The sequence below is a fragment of the Mobula birostris genome, chromosome 17 (assembly GCF_030028105.1).
Source record: "Mobula birostris isolate sMobBir1 chromosome 17, sMobBir1.hap1, whole genome shotgun sequence".
In the NCBI taxonomy this organism is placed as follows: domain Eukaryota; kingdom Metazoa; phylum Chordata; class Chondrichthyes; order Myliobatiformes; family Myliobatidae; genus Mobula; species Mobula birostris.
The window spans coordinates 18821852-18836657 of NC_092386.1; the positions used below are offsets into that span (position 1 = coordinate 18821852).

The following is a 14806-nucleotide window of genomic DNA, read 5'->3' on the forward strand; positions in this document are numbered from 1 at the left end:
TGTGTCACTTGCACTAAAACTAACACAACCTAAGGGTGCGCTGGGGGCAGTTTGCAAAGTGGCCATGTATTCTGGCGCCAACATAGCATGTCGACGATGTTCGGCAGAATTATACAAGCAGCAAGAACAACAAAACAAAACAAGGTCCTTGCCCACCCTCCCACCTATCCACCCACTCACACAAGCAGTCAGACCTCCAACCCCAGGAAGGCTGCCTTCAGACCTCCTGACCCAAGGCCCTGAATTCAGACTCGCAGCCATCAGGCCTCCAACTCTGGACTTCGCCGAGGACCCCAGGGCTGGCCGATCACAGGCCTCGACTTCCAGACTTGTATGGACCTTCGACCCTGGTGACCTGGGCCCTCATGACTCTATGTGGCAGAAGCATGGCCCAGCCTTTATGAAGATATCATGAAGATACTGCTATCATTGACTGCAGCCACTACTTTGTGGAAGCGATGTTAGGTGGAGCTGAATCCAGAATAATCGGCAGAAAACTGCCCGATTTATGTCAGAAGGGAAGTTTTTAATAAAGCGGTTTAAGATCGTTGGTCCAAATACTTTTTCAGTGATACTTTGGGACTGTCATGATGGACTTCAAGTATTAAGATCTTTTTCTCTGAAGTTAGCTTTGTCACATGTACATTGGAACATAGAGTGAAATGCGTTTCTTGCGTCAACGACTAAACACAGTCTGAGGATGTGGTGGAGGGGCCTTCCTTCCAGAAGCAACATAACATGCCCACAGCTTGCTAACCCTAACCCGTACACCTTTGGGATGTGGGAGGAAACCAGAGCCACCGGAGGAAACCCACGCGGTCATGGGAAAACATACAAACGTAGAGACTGTGGCAGGAATTGAATCCTAATCGCTAGTGCTGTAAAATGCTATGTTAGTCAATGCACTACCACGCCACCCTATGACTAAAGGCAGTGGTCTCCAACCTCCGGGCCGCGGACCGATACATTGCCGCGAAGAATGCAGTGGTGCAGCAGTAGTCGGAATGCACCCAGCACATCTTTAAGAAAAAAGCCAAAATAAACAAGCTAATTAATTAGGTGCTGCCCGGCACATAAATGTCGGCCCAGAGCAGAGGCGATTGCATTCCGACTACCACTGCACCACTGCATTTTTTGCAGCAATGTATTGGTCTGCGGCCCGGAGGTTGGGGACCATTGACTTAAGGTAATGATGGTCTTTTCCATCAATTAAAATTGAGCTCTATTTTCCATAGGTATAGTCATACAATATTCTGTTTTAATCTCAATTGAGCTATTCCCATTCCTCCTTTTATAATCAGCTTTCCTCTGCCTTTGGATGACTGCAGATTCCAGTGTTGGAGTGGAACTCCATCCGTGCTTTGGCTCTTGAGATCACAAACATATTGTGCAGGTCACAATTAAGTGCTATTCACGTTACTCTTGCTTTGATTGGGAGGATTAACTTAATTTTAGTGGACAGGGTGTAAATTGGGTAGCTTTGCAAAACTCTGCAACTGTGTCAAGACTGCACTGAAAACATGCCCACAATTTACTAACCCAAGCCTGCGCTCCTTTGGAATGTGGTAGGAACCCAGAGCTGCCGGGTGAAACTCATGCGGTCATGGAGAGAACGTATGAATTCCTTACAGACACTGATGGGAATTGAACTCAAGTCACTGGCACTGTAAACCGTTGTGCTATCCATTACGCTATTGTGGCACCCTAACTTAACTTGCAGTTTCATTTTTGCCAGTATAAAAAATTGCCAGATAATTTAAACATTTATTACACAGTATTGTACAAAAGTTTTAGGCACATATATATATACAGTACTGGTCACCAACCTTTTTAAGCCCAAGATCCCCTAACGCGACCTCAGTGAAAGGCAAGATCTACCTACTAAATCGTTTAGAGAAAAGACAGCTCAGATTGTACTTCCAATTTGAGGCCTTTTATTTGGGCAAATTGTATTTGAATTACACAAAATACTTTTGTCAAACTTTCAAATTAATTCAAACAAGAAAACACTGTAACTAGCATATCAAACAGGCCATAGCTGTCTTTCTTTAAGAATATTACAATACTTCACACCTTTAATTCTAAGTTTCATTATTTCATTTTATTTCAACACGAAAAGTAAATGAATAAAAATTGACTGTTGCACTCAGTGTGATGACTGGGGCTGAATACTTTCCGCTAGTTCCCTGAAATTTGGCTCATAACTACAGACAGCCACTCTGAGACAGTCTGTGTGGTGTAGGGTTGCCAACTGTCCCGTATTTCCCCCACTAAGGTAAGGCATTCCTATGAAACCTTTCGTGCCGAAATGCTTTACGCCGAAGAAGCAACTACCGTTAATTTAAATGGAAAAAATTTTGAGCGTTCCCAGACCCAAAAAAAACCTACCAAATCATACCAAATAACACATAAAACCTAAAATAATACTAACATATAGTAAAAGCAGGAATGAGATGACAAATACACAGCCTATATAAAGTAGAAATAATGAAAATTAAGCCAAAACCAATTCGTGGGGTAAAAAAAACAGCACATATGCGCATGCGCACACAGATGCCCGCGCAAGGCTTCATGGTCATTGTAATCTTTTCGGGGTAAACACAAACGCCCGGGAGTTGACTGCTACTTTTGTCCCTTATTTGGGAGTGAGAAAGTTGGCAACCCTAGTGAGGTGTCTATCAGTAAGTCAGCTCCTGTACTTAGATTTAATAATTTTCAGCTGTGAAAATGCAATTTCACATAGATAAGTTGACCCGAAGTAGGTATTGACTTTTAATGCTATAAAACCAACGCGCACACCACGCATTGCTGGGGCCCCATCAGTAGTAATTGCCACCAGTTTATGAATGGGGTTGTTATTTTCATGGACATATTTTTTTAAACTCATTGTAAATATCCTCACCTCTCGTTCTTTCCTTTAATTGCAAAAGAGTGAGGAAGTCCTCCTTTGTTGTAAAATCCTGGAAAGCCATTCTGACAAAAACAACAAGCTGAGCTGTTTGCATTACATCCAGGGATTCATCGAACTGCAGTGAAAAATATTCACGTCCTCTGACGGTGACTCTACCCTCCTTGTCACTGTTGCAGGGCCAAGTGGTATATTATGTATTGCGGTTGTGATGTCGTTTTTGTTTTAAAGTCATTAAAAACAGTCTCTGCGATAATGACCATTGCTTCCTTGAATAAATCGCCATCTGTAAAAGGCTTCTTGTGTTTAGCCAAAATGTGACTTACATGAAATGATGCTTCAATAGCAGCCTTATTTTGAGCAGCATGTTTTGTGAAAAACGATTGCTGGGACTTCAACCCTGATTTCAGCTCCTCAACTTTCCAGGCACGAATTGCGCTCTTTGGGGGGGGGGGGTAGGTGTCTTTAAATTCCTGGCGGTTGGTGTTGCGGTGCTGCTCCAGATTCCCTCTTTTAGTCAGTGCTTGTGTTTGGTGGCACAATATACATACACACTTGTCTTTCACCAAGGTAAATAGAAATTCCTCTTCCCATTCTGGATGGAATTTGTATGTTTTCGCCTTCTTTCGTGGAGCCTCCGCTATGCTATCAGGACATCACGAGCGATTGCCAACTGCGTCGCCTCTGATCTGAGCCGACATTCACTTAATCAATTAGCTTGTTTATTTCGGCTTTTTTTCTTAAAGGTGTGCTGTGTGCATCCCGACTACCACTGCACCTCTGCATACTTCACGGCCCGGAGGTTGGGGACACTGCCGTATATTGATGTTTGCGACAGTCTGTGCTGTTACCTAATCTAATTGGTCACTTTGATGCAGCACAGGCTACGCTGAAAACGCAGTGCGGCAGGGGAACTACACACATGCGCACTGGGCAGAAAGAATGGAACTAAACTCCCGCAACCCGGAAACAATCTCTCTTTACAAACAGCTTTGTAGCGAAAATATTGCTATATTACCATTATCCTAATTAGTATTACTTACTTTTATAATGCTCACGTTACAACAGTATTTGTGTATTTATTTTTGATTTTTCTTCGGGATCTACTGGGAAAGTCTCAAAGATTGACCGGTCGATCGCGATCGGCGGGTTGGCGACCCCTAATATACAGTATATAGCTTAGTTGCCTAAGACTTTCGCACAGTACTGCAGTAATTTTAAGTTTTGCACTGTACTGTTGCCGCAAAAATAAAAGCAAATTTCACGAAATATGTGAATGATGATAAACCTGATTCTGATCTGGGACCCTGTTGTGGACAGAGTGGGAAGGGGCAGGGTGAGGGAAATCATGGTTGGGAAAAGGGGAAGGGAGAGGGGAGAGACAGTCTGTAACGATCAATAAACCAACTGTTTGGAATCAAATGACCTAGCCTGATGTCTCAGGGCTGGGTGCGTCTGTACCCTGGGCACTACCACTCCCCCCCGCCCCTGGCACTACTTCTCTGCCACCTCTCCCACAGCACTCCGCCCTCAGCATTCCCAACTGCTTCTGCCAGATGCACAAGCTCCCTCTCTGCTCCACGTTGACAACTATAACACTGTAGAAAAGTCTTAGGCGCCCTAGTGGTACAGTATACCTGTGCCTAAGGTTTCTGCGCCGTTCTGTACCTGCCAATCCTTCAGCACAGAACAGTCTCCAAATTACATATGGTCATCGAAATCTTTACTGTTTCCTTTAATTTCTTGTCTGTTTCATATTCCTTGCAGAAATTCTAATCTTTTTCTTCACCTCCACCCTGTACATTTAATATTTGTCATGGGTATCTTTAGTTTTATTGGCCCTAATAATCATCCAGCCTACATACTTTTGTGCTTTAGTTATCCTCAAAATGAAAATTAACCTCGTTTCCTCTCATGTAGATAAACATCAAAAAGCAATTAGTTAGCTGAAAAGCACTTTCCAACATCCTTAAACAGGTGTGAAAAGTAGTGTCTGAGAGTATGTCTTCATTTTTCAAATTCATGTATGTATGCCTTACTGTTGACCATACGATTCCTTTATGACTTTTTCTTTGAAGATAAGTCAGCCTGAACCACTCCATTTTACTGTATCTTTGCAGCTTCCTGTTCAGTGGAATGGCTTTGATTGTTGATCGCTTTTTCACAATGAGAACTTCCTGTTTGGATTTGCTGTGCTGTAACTGCAGCTTCTCAGAGATGTGTAAGGGAGATAAGATGAGTTTGAGTGCCTCATTTCTGCAATGCTCATGACCTGTACTGCAGGGAACACTCCCAGCTGCTGTCCATTCTTACAAACAGCTCTACATTTTGCCTTTAGACAGAAATATCAAATACATATATCATATGAAAATAGGGCACAATGTCAATCGCAACTGAATGATATAAGATATGCATACACAGACATTCCACCTCTCCCGGGAATTCCGGGGGTCTCCCCGCATATTGATAGTGGCTCCCTGATGCCCGCAAATTACTTACAATATCACGGAAATCAATTTTTTTGACAGCGAGTGAGTGAGAGAGAGAGAGAAAGCAAGAGAGAGCGCGGGAGTGACCACGAGAGAGAGGGTGCGAGCAAGAGAGCGAGAGAAAGCAAGCGAGAGTGCGCGAGCGAGAGAGAGAGAGCACGTGCGTGAGAGAGAGAGAGAGAGAGAGTGAGAGGGCACCATGGCAGAGTGTTCCAAAAAAAAGAAAATATAAAACGTACGTCACTCCAGACTACCCTAAAGTGTACCCCTGGCTAATAGAGATCAAAAACAATGACAGTGTTGCTCACTGCACTGTTTGCGACAGCGACTTTTCTATTGCCCATGGTGGGTTAAGACTGTAAAAGACACGTTGAGGTGAGTTTAACAGCTGTCATTCGTTCATTAGCATAGCTAACATTATTTAAACTAGCTGGCTAGCTGCTGAGGAGATATAGCTATTGTAGACATCCCACCTCTCCCGGAAGTTCTGGGAGTCTCCCACAAATTGATGGTGCTACCTCCCTGAAATGAGTTTTTGCAGGGTGGGACGTCTGCCTACATAATGCCCCTGTCATTACTACATTTTATCTGAAGACCACTTTGGGACTTGTATCACTTGAGAGGAAACTTGGACTCCCTTTAGTTACTTACAAGTATGAAACAAAAGTATTTCCTGCATCCAGTGGTGGCTGTGATGTGCTTGCAGTGAAAAAGACTGAGCAAAATTTAGGAGCCCGATGAAAGGGAGGTAGGTCTCTTCAATATGCTACTCAGGTGCCTGTTGCTTTTATTTTGCAGTGCCTCAGAACATACAGATCTGACAGAGTTTTAGATTCCTTTTATTTAATCATTGCGATGGCTGGAGGCGGCCACCAGAAATACATGTCTTTACTTAAGCTTAGCTGAATGCAAAGCCTTAAGTGCAAGGACCTAATTCAATTTCTAATCCTTTTACTGACAGAAACGGAGAATGGTTACAGCAGGGGTGGAGGCGAAGAAGAAGATTAGATTTTCTGAAAGGAATACGAAAACAGACAAGAAATTAAAGGAAAACAGTAAAGATTTCGATGACCATATGTAATTGGGGACTGTTCCGTGCTGAAGGAATGGCAGGTGCAGAACTGCGCAAAAATCTTAGGCACTGTACCACTAGGGCGCCTAAGACTTTTCTACAGTGTTCTAGTTGTCAACGTGGAGCAGAGAGGGAGCTTGCACATCTGACAGGAGCAAAGGAGGTTGGGAATGATGAGAGTGGAGCACAGCAGGAGGGGGGGTGAGTATCGGGCTGACAATCATGTTTTTTTTTCTTGGTTTTGTGCTAACTGGTGAAGAAGAATTTCAGAGTTGTATACTTTGACAGTAAATGAACCTTTTTTTGAACCTTTGAGCAGGAAAGGAGGCTATTTGCCTTGTGAGGTCTGTACTGGCTATATGTAGGAACAGTTCCACTCCCCTGCCCTTTCAGTGAACTATATGTATATATCTATAGATCCTTATCCATATCGACCCATAGATCTCTCTCTCTCTTTAACCTTTATACCTCCTTCTTCCAAACAAAGTCAAATGCTCTGGATTAAATTTCATCCACTACTCATCCACTCTACCAGCCAGCCCATATTTCCATGAAATTGATTATTATTTCTCCTCACTGTTTGTTATGGCTCCACATTTTGTGTTGTTTGCCAATACAGAAACTGGTACTTGTCCACACCACGGGAACTCTATTCCTCCAGTTTAAAAAACTTTCACCACCACATTCTGCTTATCCAATTTTCTATCTATTTGGTAACAGCTTCTTTTGTTCTATTGCCTTCAAGTCTTAATCATAAGCCAAGAATGTAATACCTATTCAAGTATCTTTTGGAAGTCTATTTATATCACATCAACTCTTTTCCCTCATCTACCCTCCCTTTTACTTGAACAAAATCTCTCTCAAGTTACCTTTATAAATTCATGCTTGCTTCTTTTATCAATGCGTGCTAAATGTTCACTGTCACATTTGCTAATTACTCCTCCCGGGTGGCCCAGTGGAGATACGTCTCTACCAAAGGAGGTGTAAGTTGCTCCTTCCCTCTGCTAGGCTGCAGATCACCCTTGGGTAAGGTGTAGCACCCGTTGAGCCCCTGAACAGGGTCATGTGAAGTCATGGCAGCAGGTAGTTGATGGTTATATGAGCAGCTGATGCATATCACAAATCCTGGTAATGCGACCACTGACACTAGGCAGACAATCTTTGAAGAATATTAATAATGGTTGTGTTCACCCATCTTGTAAAGACACTGCCCAGAAGAAGGCATGCCAAACCACTTCCGTAGAAAAATTTGCCGAGAATAATCATGGTCAAGATCATGACTGTCTATGTCATACAACATGGCACATGATGATGATTACTCCTCAGTAAGAAACATTTTTTAGGTATGCCCTGATTTGAAAATGCTCTCTGATGTATTTTTTAATTCCTCAAAAAAAGTGAAGCCTTAATTGTCTTTCCTTTTCTTCTTGTGGTGAAAACGTTTGTAAAATGGCATTTATTGTGAATATGGGTCACTTCTTTTGCAGCTCTGCAACCTTACTCTATTTATTGGCCAGCCTCTTCAGTAAATTACTTTGCTTTATATTCTTACCCAACTAGAGTGTTATTTAGTTTGCTTAGAAGCATTAAATTTTCATGAATCACAAAGAACATTTCAGCAAACTTCTGACAATCTTCAGATGAATAGGAGAAAACTAAAATATAACATTAAATTATTGAATAATTGATCAGAAATACTCACCGAGTAATCTAAGCATAAGAAATTGGACACCAAGGGCATATGATTTGTAGTCAGGGTTTACGGATCTGTAAAACAAGCAAAGGCCACTGAATATCTTCAAGACAAGCTCCCTTCTAGTGTCAATTTTATCTCCATATCAAACCTACACTCACATGACAGTGAGGCAGAGTTTCCTGGACTAAAAGAGATTCAGAGCCTCATTGAACAAATTTAGAGATACAGCACAGTAACAGGCCAAGAGCCCATGCCGCCCATGTGATGAATTAACCCACACGTCTTTGGAATGTGGGGGGAAATCGGAGCACCCAGAGGAAACCCACACGGTCATGGGAAGAATGTACAAAGTCCTTACAGACAGCGGCAGAACTGAACCTGGGTAATTCGTGTTGCAATAACGTCATACCAGTAACCGCTATGCTACCGTGCATAATAATCTTTGTGCACCTTGTCTTTTCCGAAATCTGTGGGCTTTGTCTCAAGCAACTAGCAACTCAAAGAAACAATTTACATTGCAGATTGCTGTTGAAAAATCACCTGGACATTATAGGAGGACCTAGTGAAGCTGAATGTGCACAGTTGGCACTGCAGATGAGGATACACAGTAGCTGAGCAATCTCATTCAATTGCTTAAAAGTTCTCTGTGTTGCTTGTTGAAATAAAGTTGTGGGATGTTAATATACAATCACTGAATGTGCTTATCCAAAACTCATCTGTTTCTATTTTAGTAGCCGTTTCAATGTAATAGACGTCTATTAGAACTGAAAACTCTAACAATGATGCATCAACTTTTAACCAAATACAGAGGCTGCAGCAGCCAATGCCATGGCATGGCCTTGGGATCCTTGCTGACTGTCAATCTTCACGGCAATGATTCAGTAAGCAGACCAATCCCATTGTACTTTTTAAATCCATGTACATAGTTCAAAGTAAATTTGTTATCAAATGAGTCACCATACATGACTCATCTTCTCCCAGGCATTCACACGAAAATGAATAAATACAATAGAAAATTATGAAACTATACAAAACAAAGGCTGGCAAACAACCAATCTGCAAAAAAAAATCAGGCAAAAAATAAAAAAGTAAATAAATAATACTGAGAATATGAGTTGTTATATCCTTTACATTCAGTCTATAGGCTGCGGAATCTATTCAGTGTTGAGGTGAGTGAAGTTATCCAAGCTGGTACAGGAGCCTGGTGAGTGTAGGGGAATAACTATTCCTGAACCTGGTGGTGTGGGATCCAAGGTTCCTGTACCCCCAGCTCAATGGCAGAAGCGAGAAGAGAGCATGTTGGGGATTCTTGAAGATCGGTGCTGCTTTTTTGTGGCAGCGCTCAGTGATAGGGACGGTTATGCCTGTGACGGACTATAGTGTATCCGCCACTTCTTGTAACTTTTCCATTCTTGGGCACTGGTGCTTCCATTCCAGGGTATGATGCAGCCAGATGTACTTAGAATGAAAGAGAACGTAGAAAGGCAGGAAAAGGGAGAGGGCAAAAAGAGTTGAGAAGGAAGCTCCTCATTGGGAAACATTTAAACAGCAAGAGGTGATGTGGTAAGACTTCTGGAAATAGAAACAGAAGCTGGATCCAAGAGAGATTGTCAGGGGCATCATTAATGGCAGTTACTGCCTGAAAAAAAGACAGGAACAGTCATTATGATCTAAAATTGCTGAACTCACTCGTGGATTCAGGAAGCTGTGATCTAGCTTTCACAACGATGAATTTTGTTTGTTCAGGCTTGCTTTGAAGATCCGTGAAGAAGGTGAGTGTGGGAGTGGGCCAGAGAGCATCAATGGAAAAGAGTAATCAGTCAACGTTTCGGGCTGTTGCGGGCAGTCCCGATGAAGGGTCTCAGCCCGAAACGTTGACTGTGTACTCTTTTCCATACAATTCTACCTAGCCTGTTGAGTTCCTCCAGCATCTTGTGTGTGTTGTTAACCCCGAAACATCAATTTATTCCTCTCCACAGATGCTGCCTGGCCTGCTGAGCTCTTCCAGTATTTTGTGTGTGTTGCGCTGGATTTCAAACAGCTGCAGGGTATCTTGTGTTAATGATAGGCAGAGTTCCTTTGGCATTTTGCGTGTGTTGATCAAGGTTTCCAGCATCTGCAGTCTCCCTTGTGAGTGAGAGAATGGGTTGAAGTTCTTAAAGGAAGTGGGCTCAGGCAAGTATAGTCCTTTCAAGAAACAATGGCCAGTTTGTGGCTTGCTTCCTGTGATATCTGGTAACTGCTGTGATTTCTGCAAGCGGCTGATATCGGGACTGCTGCACTTAGTATGGAAATAATGTTTACTGTTTTATATTGGTTAAGCTTTGCAATTTTGTGAGGTGTTTTTGTTAGTTCTTCCCTACTTCCACAGACTATTCGGCCAAGCGGAACACCCATGCCGAAAGCAGTGGAATCTAATGTTTAGACATTATAGGAAGGATGTGGAAACATAAGAGAGGATGCCGGGGAGATTTACCAGTAACATGCCTGGCTTAGAGAGCTTGTCTTATGTGGGTAGGAGAGCAAGTTAGGAATTTTCTCTCTGGAGAAAAAGAATATGAGAGGTGACTTGATAGAGGTGTATAAAATGATAAGAGGCATAGACGAAGTGCATTTTCCCAGAGTGTAAATGGCCAATATGGGGATGCATATTTTTAAGATGATCGGAGGGGAGTACATGGGGGATGTCAGAGTTAGGTTTTTTTTTACGCAAAGCCTGCTGGGTGTATGAAACTCAGTGCCAGGGGTTGTGGTAGAGGCAGATACACTTAAAAGACTCTTAGATAGCACTTGGATGAAGGAAAAATGTAGGGTTATGTGGGAGGGAAGGGTTAGATTAATCTTAAGAGTAGGTTAAAAGGTTGGCGTAACATTTTGGGCCAAAGGGACTGTACTGAGCTGTACTGTTCTATGCTCTACAATCCACCAGTATGCAAAGCAAGGTTGACAGTACTTCCTCGACAGAGTCGAGGGACAATTAAGGTGGGAACTCATCAAATGAAAATTGAGGGTCATCCCTGCAGCAATACAAAATTTTCCTGCGTCTTATATTTAAACAATTACTCAGCCTATGAATCAGAACCAAAAATAAGTGTGATTTGCACATTTGAATTAACTCATACAAGGTTTATAATACATCGGCTTTGGCCAGACTCATCGACAGCACTGTCATGACAGATGTAAGATATAATAGATGCTGTCCATGTGGTTTGTAGTTTGATTAGAGCACCTAGGTGTGATAGTTGTGTGTTTATCTGTACGCTCTCCCTCAGTCACATGTTCTCTGCCCTCTGCCCTCCCGTCCTCTCCCCTTCGATTCTACATTCTCCCTGCCCCATGACTGCCTCCCCCCTCCGATCCTCTCTTCCTCTCAATCTCATGCTGATCCTTGTTATGCATGCGCGGAGCAAGAATGACAACAGAGTAGTGCAATTAAACTTTTTTACAGAGTCATATCAGTAACCATACACGCTGGGCTCTGCTGATGAGGCTGGCATCCGAGCAGATGAACCAATGGCCACCTTATCAAGAACAGGGGAGATTCATAGCCCACAGCACTCAACATCGCCTAAGCAGACTGCCTCTCTGTGGCCGTCCACAGGAGTGCACCAGCCAGCTGACCACTACCAGGCAGGACAGACATTTCATCATTTTTCATAGTTTACCTCACCTCCTCCCTTCCTCTGCAGTTCGAGGGCGGGGGGGTGCGAGGGATGAACCATATTGGGCCTCCTACATGCTGTCGGCACTCTCTTTTGGCCATGGACATTCGAGTGTGGATGTTTTTGTCTCAGCTGGCCTGGTTTGTCACTCCCACACTGTAAGAGTTGCCCAGCGTGTAACAACCATCACCTTCTCTTCCTTCTGATCACCTCTTCCCTTTCCGATCCTCATCCTGTCTTCACTTCCATTTCCACTCCCTGCTATCCCTTTCCGCTCATCCCTCCACTTACCACTCCTGGTCCTGCCCCCAATCTCCTTCCTTCCCCACGCCTCGGACTTCCTGTGTTCCCTGGGCAACTAACAAGCCGATGGAAGAAGCTTGCTGCTCACTGGGTAGACTCGTGCACCATGGCCTAGTAATGCCTCTCAATTGAATTTATTACTGACATCCCTCACATACATGAGGAGTAAAAATCTTTATGTTACATATCCGCCTAAATGTGAAATGCACAATTTATAGTGATTTGTAATAAATAGTATGTATGACAGGACAGTCAATATAACATAGAAATACAATTGTATCAGCATGAATTAATCAGTCTGATGACCTGGTGGAAAAAGCCGTCCCGGAGCCTGTTGATCCTGGCTTTTATGCTGCGGTACCGTTTCCCAGATGGTAGCAGCTGGAACAGTTTGTGGTTGGGGTGATTCAGGTCCCCAATGATCCTTCGGGTCCGCTTTATACAGCTGTCTCTGTAAACGTCCTGAATAGTGGGAAGTTCACATCTACAGAGGCTCTGGGCTGTCCGCACCACTCTCTGCAGACTCCTGTGACTGAGGGAAGTACAGTTCCCATACCAGGCAGTGATGCAGCCAGCTGGGGGATCAGAATCGGGCTTGAGCAACACTATAGGCCTTCAAATCAGCAAGCAATGACTAGAGTTTACCAGTAGGTCTGCTGAAACTGCGAAACAGGGTTGGGAGTAGAATCACCTCACCCAGGCACTCGTTCTGATGACCCACTTTCACACTGATTAATACAGATGCAAAAAAAAATCCAGCACACTCTTACTGTAATAGAATAAACAACTAAGTGTCTATCACAGCACACCCACCTGATGAGAATCATTACTGATGGCGTCTGTGCCATGGCGCCCAGCAAACTTCCCACACACACAACCGCAAAGAAGGCCGGGAAAGCGTATTCACAATTTGTTTTGGGGCATTGTCCTGGCATGGCTGTGGCATTCCGGGCAAACTCAGTGTTGATGCAGGCACAGTTGGTAAGGTTCTGAGGAAGGAAGATATTTGTCATAAAGGAACGGGAAGTAATTAGCATGGGTTAAAACAACATTTTATCAGACTCTTAGCTTGCAACTTCATTCCTATAAATGTAGAGTCCTTATTCCTCAAATGTATACTGAATATTTATATATTTTGCTTGAAGTATTACCAAAGTTGAAGGAAAAAGGTGCCTCTGCCTGGGAAATATTTATTACTGAGAAAACACAGTGATAGATGAGTTAACTCTCATGAATAAATCCTCTAGGACTAGAGGGCACAGACTCAGAATAGAAGGATGTCCATTTAGAACGGAAATGAGGAGGAATTTTGTTAGCCAGAGAGTGGCCAATCTGTGGAATCTGTGGAGGCCAGGTCATTGGGTATACTTAAAGACGACGTAGAAAGGTTCTTCATTAGTAAAAGATGATGAAAAGGTGTGAAAGGTTATGGCGAGAAAGCGGGAGAATGGGGTGCAGAGGGATAATAAATCAGCCATAATCAAATGGAAGAACAGACTCAATGGGCCAAATGGCCTTATTTTGCTCCTACATCTGATGGTCTTATGGTTAACTAAGTTTCACTTGTGGATCATCATTTCAATGTTATCAAGATCTAGTCCTTTACTTAATTAAGCCATCCTGCGACCGCCATTCTGTTACCAAAACCTAGTTTTACTGTTAATCAGTTTCTATGTAATCTCATCAACTGACAATTAATAGTTGTACCAAAATCACGTTCAGGTAGATCAGCTTTGACTGGTCTCCTGCTGTGCACTAGTTTTTAATAAATCACCCGTTATTTCAAACACCAACCCCTTGTGGCCATTCAGTTTGCTGAACAGTAGGTGTAGCAGTGAATGAGTAATGGGGTTCGGGGAGCAAGGGTAACCCCAGACAGGAGGTAGTTGAGACACAGAATGACCATCCTGCCCTGACAGAAGTTTCAAAGGCATCCAAAGTAGGTTCTATACACACATTGGAAGGTATAGGGAGCCATCGAGAATGCTTTATAAACAGGGCAAAGCCAAGAAATGTACACAATAATTCATTGGCCATGCCTCAGTGGGTCTACTGTCTCTAAATCAGAGCACCACACATCAGGAAGGGTGCCAGACCATTAAAGAGCTCACAGGAGATGTTTACAGGAACGATATCAAGTGTCATAGACCATGGAGAAATTGGATAAAGGGTAGGGGATGTCTGAAAGAGAACTTCAAAATCATGAAGGAAGGAGAAAGTGTTTCCAGTAGCAACTAGAGGACACAGATTTGAAATTTTCGATACAAGAGCCAGGGTAATATGAAGAAAGCCACCTGCAGTTTATCATTATCTGGAACACACTGTCTGAAGGGGAATTGCAAAGAAATTGAATAAAAATATAAGCATTTGAGAAAATCATGAAATGGAAAAATTCCTTTGACTTCAGGGAATGGTTTGATAGCTCTTTGTAAATATAGGCCACATGTGATGTGCTGTGGCTCAAAGTTCAATGTTCAAAGTAAGTTTATTATCAAAGTACATAGATATCACCATATACTACCTTGAGATTCATTTTTTGCAGGCATTTACAGGAAGTTAAAGAAATACAATAGAATTTATGAAAATCTATAAATAACAAAGACCATCAACCAATGTCCAAAGAAGATAAATCATGCAAATGTAAATAAAACAAGTAAATCAATAATACTGAGTTGT

At 42.8% G+C, this 14806-nt stretch overlaps 1 protein-coding gene across 2 annotated transcripts in view; it reads right to left on the minus strand.

The window, feature by feature from the left end:
* LOC140211536 (solute carrier organic anion transporter family member 3A1-like) overlaps positions 1-14806 on the minus strand; it is a 307116-nt gene that overhangs the window by 9403 nt on the left and 282907 nt on the right. For both annotated transcript variants that reach the window (XM_072281326.1, XM_072281327.1), the window contains exons 8-9: positions 12944-13119; positions 8172-8236 (exon numbers count right to left, since the gene is read on the minus strand). In XM_072281326.1, the coding sequence (XP_072137427.1) occupies positions 8172-8236; positions 12944-13119 (241 nt within the window). The remainder of the gene's footprint in view (positions 1-8171; positions 8237-12943; positions 13120-14806) is intronic.